The sequence below is a fragment of the Babylonia areolata genome, chromosome 14 (genome assembly GCF_041734735.1).
Source record: "Babylonia areolata isolate BAREFJ2019XMU chromosome 14, ASM4173473v1, whole genome shotgun sequence".
Classification (NCBI taxonomy): domain Eukaryota; kingdom Metazoa; phylum Mollusca; class Gastropoda; order Neogastropoda; family Buccinidae; genus Babylonia; species Babylonia areolata.
In genome coordinates this window covers 24,227,462-24,244,961 of record NC_134889.1, presented here as the reverse complement: position 1 = coordinate 24,244,961, position 17,500 = coordinate 24,227,462, and the positions used below count along the sequence as shown (strand labels likewise).

Genomic DNA, 17,500 nt, shown 5'->3' with positions numbered 1-17,500 from the left:
CGTATTAAAAAAAGAAGAAAAAAAGAAGAAGAAAAAGAAGAAGAAAAAAGACTGCAGATGACAGAAACTGAACCAGCACATTTTTTTTTTTTTTTTTTTTTTTTTTTTTTTACGAGTGAAATATTCCATCTACTTTTAGAACATTCTGTGTCTCATAAGTTATGAAACCGTATTTGCTTCTGAAGTTGGATAACATCATCATCATGATCATGATCATCATCATCATCTCTCTCTCTCTCACACACACACACACACATTTACAGGTCATAGAGGGACCGGAGATGTGGTTTTTATTTGTTTGTTTGTTTATTTGTTTGTTTGTTTGTTTGCATTACCGAGACTGATTTGTAGATTTTCTTTGCGAGTGTAACCGCTTATTCATTTTCCGTCAATTAAAAAAAAAACCGTTCAGTTTCGCTCTCTCTCTCTCTCTCTCTCTCTCTCTCTCTCTCACTCTCCTCCGTCCCCCTTACCCCCTCCCTAACCCTCCCCCTCTCCCCTTCCTCGCCCCGCCCACCGCCTCCCCCCCCCCACAAGCCCCCACCCCCGCCCAAACCCCCCCCCCACGCCCACGCTCTCACCTTTACAGGTCATGGAGGGGCCGGCCCAGTTGCCTTGGGGCCCGCTGCAGATGGCCCGGGGGCTGCCCTCCCGGTAGTAGCCGAACTTGCAGGCGTAGCTGAGGGTGGTGCCGATGGCGAAGCTGTAAGTGTCCGGGTCGGCGTCGTTGTCCGCGTGCTCCACGAGGGGAGGAGGTCCACACACCACTGGGCCACAGACACACACACAGACACTGATACACAGCACACCACTGGGCCACAGACAGACACACAGACACTGATACATAGCACACCACTGGGCCACAGACAGACACACACACAGACACTGATACATAGCACACCACTGGGCCACAGACAGACACACAGACACTGATACATAGCACACCACTGGGCCACAGACACACACACAGACACTGATACATAGCACACCACTGGGCCACAGACAGACACACACAGACACTGATACATAGCACACCACTGGGCCACAGACACACACACACAGACACTGATACATAGCACACCACTGGGCCACAGACACACACACAGACACTGATACATAGCACACCACTGGGCCACAGACACACACACAGACACTGATACATAGCACACCACTGGGCCACAGACACACAGACACTGATACATAGCACACCACTGGGCCACAGACAGACAGACACTGATACATAGCACACCACTGGGCCACAGACACACACACAGACACTGATACATAGCACACCACTGGGCCACAAACAGACACACAGACATTGATACATAGCACAACAGTGGGCCACAGACAGACACACACAGACACTGATACATAGCACACCACTGGGCCACAGACACACAGACACTGATACATAGCACACCACTGGGCCACAGACACACACACAGACACTGATACATAGCACACCACTGGGCCACAGACAGGCACACACAGACAGACACTGATACATAGCACACCACTGGGCCACAGACACACACACAGACACTGATACATAGCACACCACTGGGCCACAGACAGGCACACACAGACAGACACTGATACATAGCACACCACTGGGCCACAGACAGACACACACACAGACACTGATACATTAGCACACCACTGGGCCACAGACAGACACACACAGACACTGATACATAGCACACCACTGGGCCACAGACACACACACAGACACTGATACATAGCACACCACTGGACCACAGACACACAGACACTGATACATAGCACACCACTGGGCCACAGACACACACACAGACACTGATACATAGCACACCACTGGACCACAGACAGGCACACACACAGACACTGATACATAGCACACCACTGGGCCACAGACACACACACAGACAATGATACATAGCACACCACTGGGCCACAGACACACAGACACTGATACATAGCACACCACTGGGCCACAGACACACACACAGACACTGATACATAGCACACCACTGGGCCACAGACAGACACACACTGATACATAGCACACCACTGGGCCACAGACACACACACAGACACTGATACATAGCACACCACTGGGCCACAGACAGACACACACAGACACTGATACATAGCACACCACTGGGCCACAGACAGACACACACTGATACATAGCACACCACTGGGCCACAGACAGACACACACAGACACTGATACATAGCACACCACTGGGCCACAGACAGACACACACTGATACATAGCACACCACTGGGCCACAGACACACACACAGACACTGATACATAGCACACCACTGGGCCACAGACAGACACACACAGACACTGATACATAGCACACCACTGGGCCACAGACAGACACACACAGACACTGATACATAGCACACCACTGGGCCACAGACAGACACACACTGATACATAGCACACCACTGGGCCACAGACACACACACAGACACTGATACATAGAACACCACTGGGCCACAGACACACACACAGACACTGATACATAGCACACCACTGGGCCACAGACACACACACAGACACTGATACATAGCACACCACTGGGTCACACACAGACAGACACTGATACATAGCACACCACTGGGCCACAGACACACACAGACACTGATACATAGCACACCACTGGGCCACAGACACACACAGACAGACACTGATACATAGCACACCACTGGGCCACAGACAATCAGACACTGATACATAGCACACCACTGGGCCACAGACAGACACTGATACATAGCACACCACTGGGCCACAGACAGACACTGATACATAGCACACCACTGGGCAACAGACAGACAGACACTGATACATAGCACACCACTGGGCCACAGACAGACACTGATACATAGCACACCACTGGGCCACAGACAGACACACACAGACACTGATACATAGCACACCACTGGGCCACACACACACACAGACACTGATACATAGCACACCACTGGGCCACAGACACACACAGACACTGATACATAGCACAACACTGGGCCACACACACACACAGACACTGATACATAGCACACCACTGGGCCACAGACAGACACACACAGACACTGATACATAGCACACCACTGGGCCACAGACACACAGACAGACACTGATACATAGCACACCACTGGGCCACAGACACACAGACACTGATACATTAGCACACCACTGGGCCACAGACAGACACACAGACACTGATACATAGCACACCACTGGGCCACAGACACACAGACAGACACTGATACATAGCACACCACTGGGCCACAGACACACAGACACTGATACATTAGCACACCACTGGGCCACAGACACACAGACACTGATACATAGCACACCACTGGGCACACAGACACTGATACATGAGCACACCACTGGGCCACAAGACATACAGACACGGATATACACGATTATTTCCTTCTTCGTCGTTCGTGGGCTGCAACTCCAACTAACGCTTACTTGAATGTACACGAGTGGGCTTTTTTGTGTACGTGCATGACCGTTTTTACCCCGCCATGTAGGCAGCCATACTCCGTTTTCGGGGGTGTGCATGCTGTATATCTTCTTGTTTCCATAATCCACCGAACACTGACATAGATTACAGGATCTTTAACATGCAGTATTTGATCTTCTGCTTTGCCGCATACGCACGAAGGGGGTTCAGGCACTAGCAGGTCTGCACATCTGTTGACCTGGGAGATCAGAAAAATCTCCACCCTTTACCCACCAGGCGCCGTCACCGAGATTCGAACCCGGGACCCTCAGACTGAAAGTCCAACGCTTTAACCACTCAGCTGTTGCGCCCGTCACACATGGCATAAAATGTATGTGTAGTAGTTCACCACTGGCCACACACACACACACATACAAACAAACACACACACACACACACACACGGATACACGCGATATAAAATGTATGTGCGGTAAACTGATAACTGTTTAAGCCATCTACTCATCCATTGTCCAAGCTCAAGACTTAATTCCAAAAGCTTGCAGATGATGATGATGATGATGATAACAATTATTATATTTATATAGCGCTGAATCTTGTGCAGAGACAAATCAAATCCCTTTCACACCAGTCATTCACACGCACGCGTAACTCTAAAACTGGAGAAACTGAAGACAAGGAAGAGGTAGGGGAGGGAGGCTGTCTTGTGAAGAGGTGGGTTTTAAGGCTTTTCTACCAATGTTCTCATTAGCCACTGAAAAGATTTTGAATGATTATGAATAATCATTGCTTAACCCACTCAGTACGTCCAGTCCTCTCTTCTCCTCTACACAGAACCCTCGGATGTCCAGTGGGTGTCTGAATGACCCAACCTTTAGCTTCCGTCGTCAGAATTGTGGTATCCTTTGTCAACATTCACGTCTTCAGTATAAGAGCCTTCCGCTTGCAATATTTTGATGATGGTAATTGGGGTGAAACGCTGTCAACGTCGTCTCTTTCGCCGTTCGTATGGAGAGAGTTAAATATTTTCGGAAATGTTCACTTGGTCTCTTCCTTTGATGTTATTCACTTTTCCTTTGTCGTAAGTTAATACTTGTTGAATTGCATACAACCTGTTCTCCCTTCTATAGCACCTCATTCATTACGCATCATAAAATGAACGTTGAAATATAGAAAGAATAAATTGATGATTTCAGTTTCAGTTTCAGTTTCAGTAGCTCAAGGAGGCGTCACTGCGTTCGGACAGATCCATATACGCTACACCACATCTGCCAAGCAGATGCTTGACCAGCAGCGTAACCCAACGCGCTTAGTCAGGCCTTGAGAGAAAAAAAAAGTGAATAAATAATAGATAAGCTTACATAAATAAATAATAATTATAATATACAAAGGTAGTAGTAGTAATAATAATAATAATAATAAAATAATAATAAATAAATAAGATAACAATGATGATAAATAAGCAAATAAATGTAAAACAAGAAGACACACATTCACACATACACCCACACATGCATAACAGATATGCACCAAACATGCAGTTTCAGATATGAAAGCACAGTTAAATACATATAAACGTACATGAGCTCCAACACACACACACACACACACACACACACCACACACATTACCCTGCACCTCCTCTACCCCCCTCCTCTGATGATTTAACCAAACTAAATAAAAGCTACGGGTATTTCAGAAACATGTCTTTCATCTAAGACTGAGCGCTTTCTGCTCTCTGTTTTAACGCATAAAAAAACAACAAAAAAACCCATTGCTACATCTCTTGACACAATGCTGTTGACATTTTGAAGTAAGTGGGGTAAGAGGGGAATCCTTAAATTGTGCATATTATGCTTGGATAAGTGTTATTTTCTCAGAATATCATATTGTGGACAAATTGCCAGTACATGAATTTCACAAAATGTGCAGGTTTATTTTATTTTATTTTATTTTATTTTAGTTATTTATTTAGCTATCTTTATATCGCTTAGAGAGAGAGAGAGAGAGAGAGAGAGAGAGAGAGAGAGAGAGAGAGTGTGTGTACGTGATGATGATGATATTATTCAGGAAAGATACATCTACATCTAGTTGATGATGATTATGATTATGCTGCTGCTGCAGATATTGACCAGAAAAAGCTACATGTGTATGATGAGGATGAGGGGGAGGAGGACGACGATGATGATATTATCATCACTATCATTATCATCATCATCATCAACATCATCATCATAATTATGAGTAGTAGCATTAGTAGTAGTAGTAGTAGTCAGAAAATCTTCATCTGTGTGATGTCAATGATGATGATGATGATAATGATGATGATTAATCAGAAAAGGTAAGTCTGTACGATGATAATGGTTTCTCTTCTTCTTTTCCTTCTCATCATCATCATTATCATCATCATTATGATTTGTTGTAGTAGTAGTAAGTAGTAGTAGTAGTAGTAGTAGTAGCATAGTCAGAAAAGCTACATCTGTATGATAATGATGATGATGATGTTGATGGTGATGATGATTAATCAGAAAAGCTACAACTGTATGATGATGATGATGATAATGATGATGATGATGATGATGATGACGATGACGACTATGAGTAGTAGTAGTAGTAGTAGTAGTAGTAGTAGTAGTAGTAGTAGTAGCAGTAGTTGTAGCAGCAGCAGCAGCAAGAGAATGAGAAAGCTACACCTATATGATGATGATTATGATGATGGTTATTATCATCAACATCACCATTATTATCAGCATCATCATCATTAGGATCAGTATCAGCATTATTGATAAGAAAAGCAACATATGTGTGTTGATGATGATGGTTATTATTATCATGATTATGATTCTTCTTCTTATTATTATTATCATTATCACTATCATTATTATCATTATATGATGATGATGATCATCATCATCATCCACACCCACCCAACCCACATCCCCCCACCCATTCCCTCACCAACCCCCCTCCCCACCAAGCCTCCACCCACACCACAAACAACACACAATAACACACCACACCACACCACACCACACCACACCACAAACAATACAACACAACACACCACACCACACCACAAACAACACACCACACCACAAACAACACACCACACCACACTACAAACAACAAAACACAACACACCACAACACACAAAACACACCACACCACACAACAACACACCACACCACACCACAAACAACAAAACACAACACACCACACCATACCACACCACAAACAACAAAACACAACAACCCCACACCACACCACAACAAACCACAAACAAAACACCACACCACACCACACCACACCACAAACAACAAAACACAACAACCCCACAACACGCCACAACACCCAATACACCACACCACAGTACAGCACACCACAGCACAGCACAAACAACAAAACACAACACCCCACAACACACCAAAAAACAACACACCACAAGACCCAACACACCACAAGCAACACAGCACAGCACACCACACTACAAACAACAAAACACAACAACCCCACAAACACACCAAAAAACAACACACCACACCACACCACACCACACCACAAACAACAAAACACAACAACCCCACAAGACACCACAACACAAAGAAAACACCACACCACACCACACCACACCACACCACACCACAAACAACAAAACACAACAACCCCACAAGACACCACAACACAAAGAAAACACCACACCACACCACACCACACCACACCACACCACACCACAAACAACAAAACACAACAACCCCACAATACACCACAACACAAAGAAAACACCACACCACACCACACCACACCACAAACAACAAAACACAACAACCCCACAAGACACCACAACACAAAGAAAACACCACACCACACCACACCACACCACAAACAACAAAACACAACAACCCCACACCACGCCACAACACCCAACACAGCACAGCACAGTACAGCACACCACAGCACAGCACAAACAACAAAACACAACAACCCCACAATACACCACAACACAAAGAAAACACCACACCACACCACACCACACCACACCACACCACACCACAAACAACAAAACACAACAACCCCACAATACACCACAACACAAAGAAAACACCACACCACACCACACCACACCACACCACACCACACCACAAACAACAAAACACAACAACCCCACAATACACCACAACACAAAGAAAACACCACACCACACCACACCACACCACAAACAACAAAACACAACAACCCCACAAGACACCACAACACAAAGAAAACACCACACCACACCACCACACCACACCACAAACAACAAAACACAACAACCCCACAACACACCACAAACAAAACACCACACCACACCACACCACACCACAAACAACAAAACACAACAACCCCACGACACACCACACCACAAACAACACACCACACCACACCACAAACAACAAAACACAACAACCCCACGACACACCACACCACAAACAACACACCACACCACACCACAAACAACAAAACACAACAACCCCACGACACACCACACCACAAACAACACAGCACAGCACACCACACTCCCCACCTTTGGCACACTTGGGCTCCGAGCCCTCCCACACCCCGTCCTGGAGGCACTGCCGGGTCCGGCCCCCGATGAGGAAGAAGCCCGGGTCACAGCCGTACACCGCCTCGCTGCCCACGCCGCTGCTGCCCGTGCTGACCGTGCCGTTGGCGATGGGGGGCGGGGGTTCGCACCCAGCCGCTGCCGACACGCCTGGAGGGGGGTAGACAGAAGGCGCAGGGGTAGTGCAACACGTTGAAGCGCGGGCTGAGCACAGCGGGGTGGGTAGCGGGTTATGTAGGAGGGGGTGGGGGGGGGCGGGGAAGGTGGTTGCGGTGTGGGTGGAGGTTGCGGCGGGGGAGGAGGGAGGTGAGGGATAGGGGTTGGTAGGTGGTGGTTGGTTGGTGATGGTGGTGAAGGGTGGGTGAGTGGTGGTGTGAGAGGGTAAGTTGGGGGTGGGAGCGGTGAGGAAGGGTAGATTTTTTTTTTTGGCGAAGGTTGTTTGATGGTGGGGTGGAGTAGGGTGAGGGTGGGGTTGTTTAATGGTGGGGTGGGGTAGAGTGAGGGTGTGGTTGTTTAATGGTGGGGTGGGGTAGAGTGAAGGTGTAGTTGTTTAATGTTGGGGTGTGGTTGTTTGATGGTGGGGTGGAGTAGGGTGAGGGTGGGGTTGTTTAATGGTGGGGTGGGGTAGAGTGAAGGTGTGGTTGTTTAATGTTGGGGTGTGGTTGTTTAATGGTGGGGTGAGGTTGTTTAATGGTGGGGTGTGGTTGTTTAATGGTGGGGTGTGTGGTGGGGTGTGGTTGTTTAATGGTGGGGTGTGGTTGTTTAATGGTGGGGTGGGGTTGTTTGATGGTGGGGTAGGGTAGGGTGAGGGTAGGGTTGTTTAATGGTGGGGTGGGGTTGTTTGATGGTGGGGTGGGGTAGAGTGAGGGTAGGGTTGTTTAATGGTGGGGTGGGGTAGAGTGAGGGTGTGGTTGTTTAATGGTGGGGTGGGGTATGGTGAGGGTAGGGTTGTTTAATGGTGGGGTGAGGTAGAGTGAGGGTGGGGTTATTTAATGGTGGGGTGGGGTTGTTTAATGGTGGGGTGGGGTAGAGTGAGGGTGGGGTTGTTTAATGGTGGGGTGGGGTAGAGTGAGGGTGGGGTTGTTTAATGGTGGGGTGGGGTAGAGTGAGGGTGGGGTTGTTTAATGGTGGGGTGGGGTAGAGTGAGGGTGGGGTTGTTTAATGGTGGGGTGGGGTTGTTTAATGGTGGGGTGGGGTAGAGTGGGGGTGGGGTTATTTAATGGTGGGGTGGGGTGTTTAATGGTGGGGTGGGGTTGTTTAATGGTGGGGTGAGGTAGAGTGAGGGTGGGGTTATTTAATGGTGGGGTGGGGTTGTTTAATGGTGGGGTGGGGTAGAGTGGGGGTGGGGTTGTTTAATGGTAGGGTGAGGTAGAGTGAGGGTGGGGTTGTTTAATGGTGGGGTGGGGTAGAGTGAGGGTGGGGTTGTTTAATGGTGGGTGGGGTAGAGTGAGGGTTGGGTTGTTTAATGGTGGGGTGGGGTAGTGAGGGTGGAGTTGTTTAATGGTTGGGTGGGGTAGAGTGAGGGTGGCGGTTGTTTAATGGTGGGGTGGGGTAGAGTGGGGGTGGAGTTGTTTAATGGTGGGGTGGGGTAGAGTGAGGGTGGCGGTTGTTTAATGGTGGGATGGGATAGAGTGAGGGAGGGGTTGTTTAATGGTGGGGTGGGGTAGTGACACGACAGACAAGTAAGCAAGCAAACACGAAAGGTCGTGACATGACATGAAGAAGCAAAAGAGGTCAAGGAATGGGGATGTCAAGCACGGGGGGAAGAAGTGGAGGCAATACAAGCAGCACAAGCCAGGTGTGTGGGGGATGTGCGAGAAGGTTTGGGGAAGGAGGAGGAGGAGGATGGTGGATAGAATGGAAACAAGAGGAAAAAGAGACACAGACAGACAGACAGACAGACACGACACAGACGGCCAACAGAACAAGAACCAACAACAGACGGGGAATAAAGGGGAGGGGAAGGACAACACGGTGGGGGGGGGGGGGGGGGGGGGAAGGAAGGGGAGGGAGGGAGGGAAGGTATTAGAAGAAATCCAGAAAAAATCATCCGTTAACAGCAAGCAAGCAGGTCAGTGTTAAACAGCTACGTCAAGAAAGGAGGAACTGAGTTTGTCCAGAACGTCCAGAGTCACACACGCAGGCAGGTAAGAAAACGAAAAAGGAAACCCGATTAATCAACAAGCAGACAAGCCGCAGAGAGTTGGAACAGTGGTGTGTGACAAGCAGTCAAGACGTAATCACACACGTTACAACCAAGCAGCTCAAACGTACATTTCAGACCACACAAAGGTTTATCCAGAACTGAGATTATTGTTAACAGTGTCATGACAATATGTTGCAAATCAAACAAACAACTCAGAGATAAATCTTGAACAATAAACTTTTGTCTATAACCAAAAAAAATTATTGTACACAGTTGCATGACATGCACTATACACAAGCATCTCGAAAGTAATTTATAGACAACATTAAGATTTATCTAACAGTAAGATTGTTGTATACGTTTGATGACATTTTGTTTTATAGTATATTAAACATAACTTTCATACAGACAAGCAAGCAAGCAAAAACGAAAAAAATAACAACAAAATCCTTGAATCAAAGGGGATATTTCAACATTTGGCTGTTCGTTAAATGCAAGTTGAATAGATTAAAACATGATAACGTTTCGAAATAAAGCAATGCAAACATTTTCAGACCTTTGTCGACGCTTTGGAAACAATGAATACAAAAACAGGCAGACAAACACACACACACACACACACACACACACACACATTGCTCACGAACGACACATACTCTTTCATTTCAAACTGATCTCTTTTCCATTAAAGAACACAAAGTATTAAGCTATGTGTAATACAACAGTGTAAATACTAACGCTTGAACCAATCGTAACTGATCCTCGTTCATTTGATGGTTTAAAAATAACCCAATTTTTGTCCACAAGGAAGCAATACATTCAACTGACAAGGTTGTTGTTGTTGTTTTTCTTAAAACGAAGAAAGTAATTTAAGCTATGTTGTAATACAACAGTGTAAATACTAACGCTTGAACCAATCGTAACTGATCCTCGTTCATTTGATGGTTTAGAAAATAACCCAATTTTTGTCCACAAGGAAGCAATACATTCAACTGACAAGGTTGTTGTTGTTGTTGTTTTTCTTAAAACGAAGAAAGTAATTTAAGCTATGTTGTAATACAACAGTGTAAATGCTCACGCTTGAACCAATCGTAACTGATCCTCGTTCATTTGATGGTTTAAAAAATAACCCAATTTTTGTCCACAAGGAAGCAATACATTCAACTGACAAGGTTGTTGTTGTTGTTTTTCTTAAAACGAAGAAAGTAATTTAAACTATGTTGTAATACAACAGTATAAATGCTCACGCTTGAACCAATCGTAACTGATCCTCCTTCATTTGATACTCCGGGTTCATTTGTTTTCAAAGTGGGGCAAAAAAAAAAAAAAAAAATGTCGATGACCTCCCCCCCCCCCCCCTTTATTCTGACAACTTCATTTTTTCTTTTGGTAAATGAAGTCATGAAAAAAGTTCAGCTGTGCTGAAACCACTTCAGTTTCCGCGTTTCGCAAGACACCAAAAATCGTGACACACACAATTCCTCACAGCAATGGAACGAGATTAGTTTCTTTCATTTGAGGACAGTGATTTTATCTTTCTTGTGGACGAAAAATCAAGAAACAATGAGTAGAAAGAGAGAGAGAAAAACACGAAGAAAGTAGAATTGATGCAATCTTAACCCAGTGAGTGTGACTCTCAAAGAACGCAGAACGCACGGCCAAACAACTGAACAGGCCCAGAGGCACAAACAGTCAGGCCATTCAAAACTGCACCCATCTCTAACGAGAACTTTGAGATACTTAGACCATACGATATTTTAACTTAAAGTCAGAATGGAGAAAAAACACGAACTAAACCCCACAACAACCGAACCTGTCACATTCATATAAAAGAAAACAATAAGTTGCATAGATCTTGAGATGGCAAAGGCGAACTAAAGAAAGATACAACTTGTAGCTGAAGTCCTTGGATGTCGCTGGCTAATTCTTTTGATCTATATATATATATACCAGTATTATGAATGTGAGAGCTAAATTTCTTTCGAGTAAGATTTCCGTATCTTTGTGTGGACATCCCGCAGATAACTGTCTTATCTTGAGGAGAATAAGAGGGAGGAGGGAGGAGAAGGAGCAAAAACAGAGAAAGCAAAAGAAGAACTTGAAACTGGAGGAGGAAGAAAGAAGAACAGCAACAAGAACAAGATCAAGAAGTACAAGATGAAGTACAAGGAGAGAAGAAGACCCCCCCCCCCCCACACACACACCCACCCACCAACCAACCCTCCCACCCCACCCCACCCCTCCCCAACAAACAAGTCATCAAACCAACTAACCAACCAACCAACCAACCAAACCAAACCAACCCAAACCCAACCAAAAACAACAACCACCCCAACAACAACGAAACGACACCCCCACAAAACACCAGCACCAGCACCAGCACCACCAGCCAGGATAAGGACTCACTGACGCAGGTCATGTTGGGCCCCACCCAGATGCCGCCGCCCACACACCATGCCCTGTCCACGCTGTTCTTGCGGGGCACGTAGCCGGGGTCACACTGGTAGCGGAGGAAGGAGCCCAGGTCGTAGCTGCCTCCGTCCTGCTGGGACCCCGTGTGGTGGGCGTGGTGCACGATGGGCGGGCTGGCGCACAGGTGGGTCTTGTCCGCTGGAAACACACACACACACACACACACACACACACACACGCACACACGGGCGCGCACACACACAGACACACATACGCACGCACACACACACACACACACACACACAGGGGTCGGGGGGGGGGGGGAAGTGAGGAGGAGGGTTAGAATACAATACGATACAATACGATGCAATACACTGCAATGCTATGCAATGCAATACAACTAAACGCAACGCAACGCAAAGCAATGCTATGCAATGCCATACAATACAATATAGCACAACACAACACAGCACAACACAATGCTATTCAATGCAATACAATACACTATTTTACAATCCAATCCAATACAACACAATACAATGCATCTTTATTAATCGCGCGCGCGCGCACACACACACACACACACACAAAACCCACCACAACCGCCGCCGTAACCACCAACACCCCCTATCCAAACAAGTCCTCAGAAACTTGTGGTTGTGAACACGCCTCACTCCCTACACACACACACACACACACACCACCCAACAAAGTACCCAGAAACTTGTGATTATGAACCCCCACCCCCACCCCCCACAAAAACACACACACACAAACACAGAGAGACACTACCCTCCCCCCTCTCCAACCACACACAACCCCACACAACACCCCCCACCCCCACAAGTCCAGACAAAGTACCCAGAAACGTGGTTATGAAGACCACCCCCACCCCACACACACACACACACACACACAGTCCAGACACAGTACCCAGAAACACGTGGTGATGACTCCCCCCCCCCCCCCACACACACACACACCCACTATTCCCCATCCCCTACAACACACAACCACCACCCCCACAGTCCAGACTCAGTACCCAAAAACTTGTGGTTATGAACACCCCCCCCCTCCCCTCCCCCCCCCCCCCCCCCCCCCCCCCCCCCCCTCCCCCCAACCCCCACACACAGTACCCAGAAACTTGTGGTTCAGCTCGCAGCGGGGCTCGTCACCGTTCCAGGTCTCGTCGCCCTGGCAGACGCGGGCAGGCATGCCTACCAGGGTGTACCCGTCATGGCACGTGTAGCGGGCCACGGCCCCGAAACGGTTAAAGGGCAGGATGTCCACCTTGGGGTTTAAACATTTTTAATATCAAGAAACAAGGTGCAATACAGCGTTCAATTAATAAGACTTGAGCAACAACAAGCATGAGCTTATATCGTGCTCGTTCATATGTAACAAGCAATACACAAACGCAATGGATGTCCACCTTGGGGTTCAACAAACCTTTCAGTCACTCCCATTTCTTCAGGAAACAGCACTGTGTACATGTTCACGAACAAAACAACAACAACAACAACAAACCACCACCAACAACAACAACAACAAACAAACAAAACAGGGAACGACTGTTGGCCCAGTGGTAACACACGCGTCCGCCTAGGAAGCGAGAGAATCTGAGCGCACTGGTTCGAATCCTTCAGTCGCCTGCATTTTTTCTCCCCCCTCCACCTTGAGTGGTGGTCTGGACAACAACAAAAACCGAGGTCCCGTGTGCAGCATGCACTTAGCGCACGTAAAAGAACCCACGGCAACTAAAGGGTTGTCCGTGGCAAAATTATGTAGAAAAATTCATTTCGACAGGAAAACAAATAAAATAGCAGGCTGGAAAAAATACAACAACAAAAATGGGTGGCGCTCTCAGAGTAGTGACGCGCTCTCCCTGTGGAGAGCAGTCCGAATTTCACACAGATAAATCTGTTGTGACAAAAAAAAAGAGTAATACAATACAATAAAATAAAATACAACAACAGTGCTTACAAGCTAACAGCTTTTAACGTGCTCGAGTTTGTGATAAAAATTAATTTCATTTGCTTTTAGTTTTGACGGCTGCTGAAAAAACGCTACGAACAAATGCAACTATGTTGAAATAAACGTTTTCCAGCTGCAAATGAGATGACAGCTGTTGAAGTCAATGTTCCCTTCTTTTGAGATGCAGCCGTGGTTAGGTTAACTCTCTCCATACGAACGGCGAAAGAGACGACGTTAACAGCGTTTCACCCCAATTACCATCATCAAAATATTGCAAGTGGAAGGCTCTTCTACTGAAGAGGTGAATGTTGACAATGAATACCACAATTCTGACGACGGAAGCTAAAGGTTTGGTCATTCAGACACCCACTGGACATCCGAGGGGTCTGTGTAGAGGAGAAGAGAGGACTGGCCGTACTGAGTGAGTTAAAAAAAAATACTGAGAAAACATGACGGTAAATACTCAACACGATCACTGTCAGATGCATTGTTCACAACGTATGTTGAAATAAACGGTTTTCCACTTGCAAACAAGACGACAGCTATTGAAGTCAATGTTCGACGGGCGCAATAGCCGAGTGGTTAAAGCGTTGGACTTTCAATCTGAGGGTCCCGGGTTCGAATCACGGTGACGGCGCCTGGTGGGTAAAGGGTGGAGATTTTTTACGATCTCCCAGGTCAACATATGTGCAGACCTGCTAGTGCCTGAACCCCCTTCGTGTGTAAATGCATGCAGAAGATCAAATACGCACGTTAAAGATCCTGTAATCCATGTCAGCGTTCGGTGGGTTATGGAAACAAGAACATACCCAGCATGCACACCCCCGAAAGCGGAGTATGGCTGCCTACATGGCGGGGTAAAAACGGTCATGCACGTAAAAGCCCACTCGTGTACATGCGAGTGAACGTGGAGGTTGCAGCCCACGAACGCAGAAGAAGAAAAGTCAATGTTCCCTCTCCGTTTTTTTAGCTGCAGCTGGCAGTGGTTAATGAAAATACTGAAAAGACATGACGGACAGTATCAAACACGATCATTGTCAGATTGATTGTTCACAACATATGTTGAAAATAAACGCTTTCCACTTGCGAACAAATGACAGCTGTCGAAGTCAATGTTCCCTTTTCTTTTGAACTGCAGCAGCTGTGAATATTCAACATGATGATTTTCCGACTCACTGTTCACAAACTAATACAACAGAAACAAGTGCAGGAGAAGAAGAACAAGGATGTGTCCCACCTTGCCGTTAGGGATGGGTTGGGGAACAGGCAGGCAGCGTAGGTCTGCAACACATCACCACAGTGTTAACACATCACTACAGTGTTAACACAGTGTCAACACATCGCCACAGTGTCAACACATCGCCACAGTGTCAACACATCACTACAGTGTTAACACATCACTACAGTGTTAACATATCACTACAGTGTCAACAGTGTTAACACATCGCCACAGTGTTGACACATCACTACAGTGTTAACACATCACTACAGTGTTGACACATCAACACAGTGTCAACACATCACCACAGTGTCAACACATCACAGCGTCAACACATCACCACAGTGTCAACACATCACAGTGTCAACACATCACAGTGTCAACACATCACCACAGTGTCAACACATCACCACAGTGTCAACACATCACCACAGTGTCAACACATCACATTGTCAACACATCACAGTGTCAACACATCACCACAGTGTCAACACATCAGTGTCAACACATCACCACAGTGTCAACACATCACCACAGTGTCAACACATCACAGTGTCAACACATCACAGTGTCAACACATCACCACAGTGTCAACACATCACCACAGTGTCAACACATCACCACAGTGTCAACACATCACCACAGTGTCAACACATCAGTGTCAACACATCACCACAGTGTCAACACATCAGTGTCAACACATCACCACAGTGTCAACACATCACAGTGTCAACACATCAGTGTCAACACACCACAGTGTCAACACATCACAGTGTCAACACATCAACGTGTCAAGACATCAGTGTCAACACATCACAGTGTCAACACATCACCACAGTGTCAACACATCACCACAGTGTCAACACATCACAGTGTCAACACATCACAGTGTCAATATATCAACGTGTCAACACATCAGTGTCAACACATCACAGTGTCAACACATCAACACAGTGTCAACACATTACAGTGTCTCATTGTCAACACACTGTCCAAGTGTCAACACATCACAGTGTCATCAGTGTCAACACATCACAGTGTCAACACATCAACACAGTGTCAACACATCATCACAGTCTCAGTTTGTTACAGTCTGGTTTAAATAATCTTTAATTGTTCAACAGTACACAAAATTAATGGTTACGACAGAAGAAAAGACAAAAAATGCATCAACATACTTAACCACAGGAGCAAGGCAAAAAAAAACCCAACAACTTTGTTTTATAATAAATTTAATCATTAAAAGGCGTTCTGAATTTGTAATTATAAAGCTTTGGGTAAAAAAAAAAAATTAAAAAAAAAAAAAAAAAAAAAAAAAATATATATATATATATATATATATATATATATATATATATATATATATATATATAAAGGCCTGAACGCAGATTCGATTCGAACCACGCATGTTCAGGTGTGAAGATTTTGTCTTAGTCACTGCACTCTAGCGGATCTATCAATGACGTTCAAAAATTAATATCGCAGCATGCATAATCATGTTATTTAGGTGTATCTCTGGCATTTAAGAATTCTTTAAAGTCCGCGGTAAAGGAGACGTTGCCATCGCCGCAATCACACTGCAACACTTAGCCGTTTTCTCTGGATCTAGATAGATGTATGACAAGTTTAGTTACACTCGCCGGGAAAGCACGACACGGTCGATTCAATTTCT

At 46.0% G+C, this 17,500-nt stretch overlaps 1 protein-coding gene across 1 annotated transcript in view; it reads right to left on the bottom strand.

The window, feature by feature from the left end:
• Positions 1-17,500, bottom strand: part of LOC143289933 (protein lev-9-like) — a 299,788-nt gene that overhangs the window by 38,522 nt on the left and 243,766 nt on the right. Inside the window, exons 3-7 of the mRNA XM_076599192.1 lie at positions 15,847-15,890; positions 13,772-13,925; positions 12,630-12,833; positions 8,039-8,227; positions 582-767 (exon numbers count right to left, since the gene is read on the bottom strand). Of these exons, the coding sequence (XP_076455307.1) occupies positions 582-767; positions 8,039-8,227; positions 12,630-12,833; positions 13,772-13,925; positions 15,847-15,890 (777 nt within the window). The remainder of the gene's footprint in view (positions 1-581; positions 768-8,038; positions 8,228-12,629; positions 12,834-13,771; positions 13,926-15,846; positions 15,891-17,500) is intronic.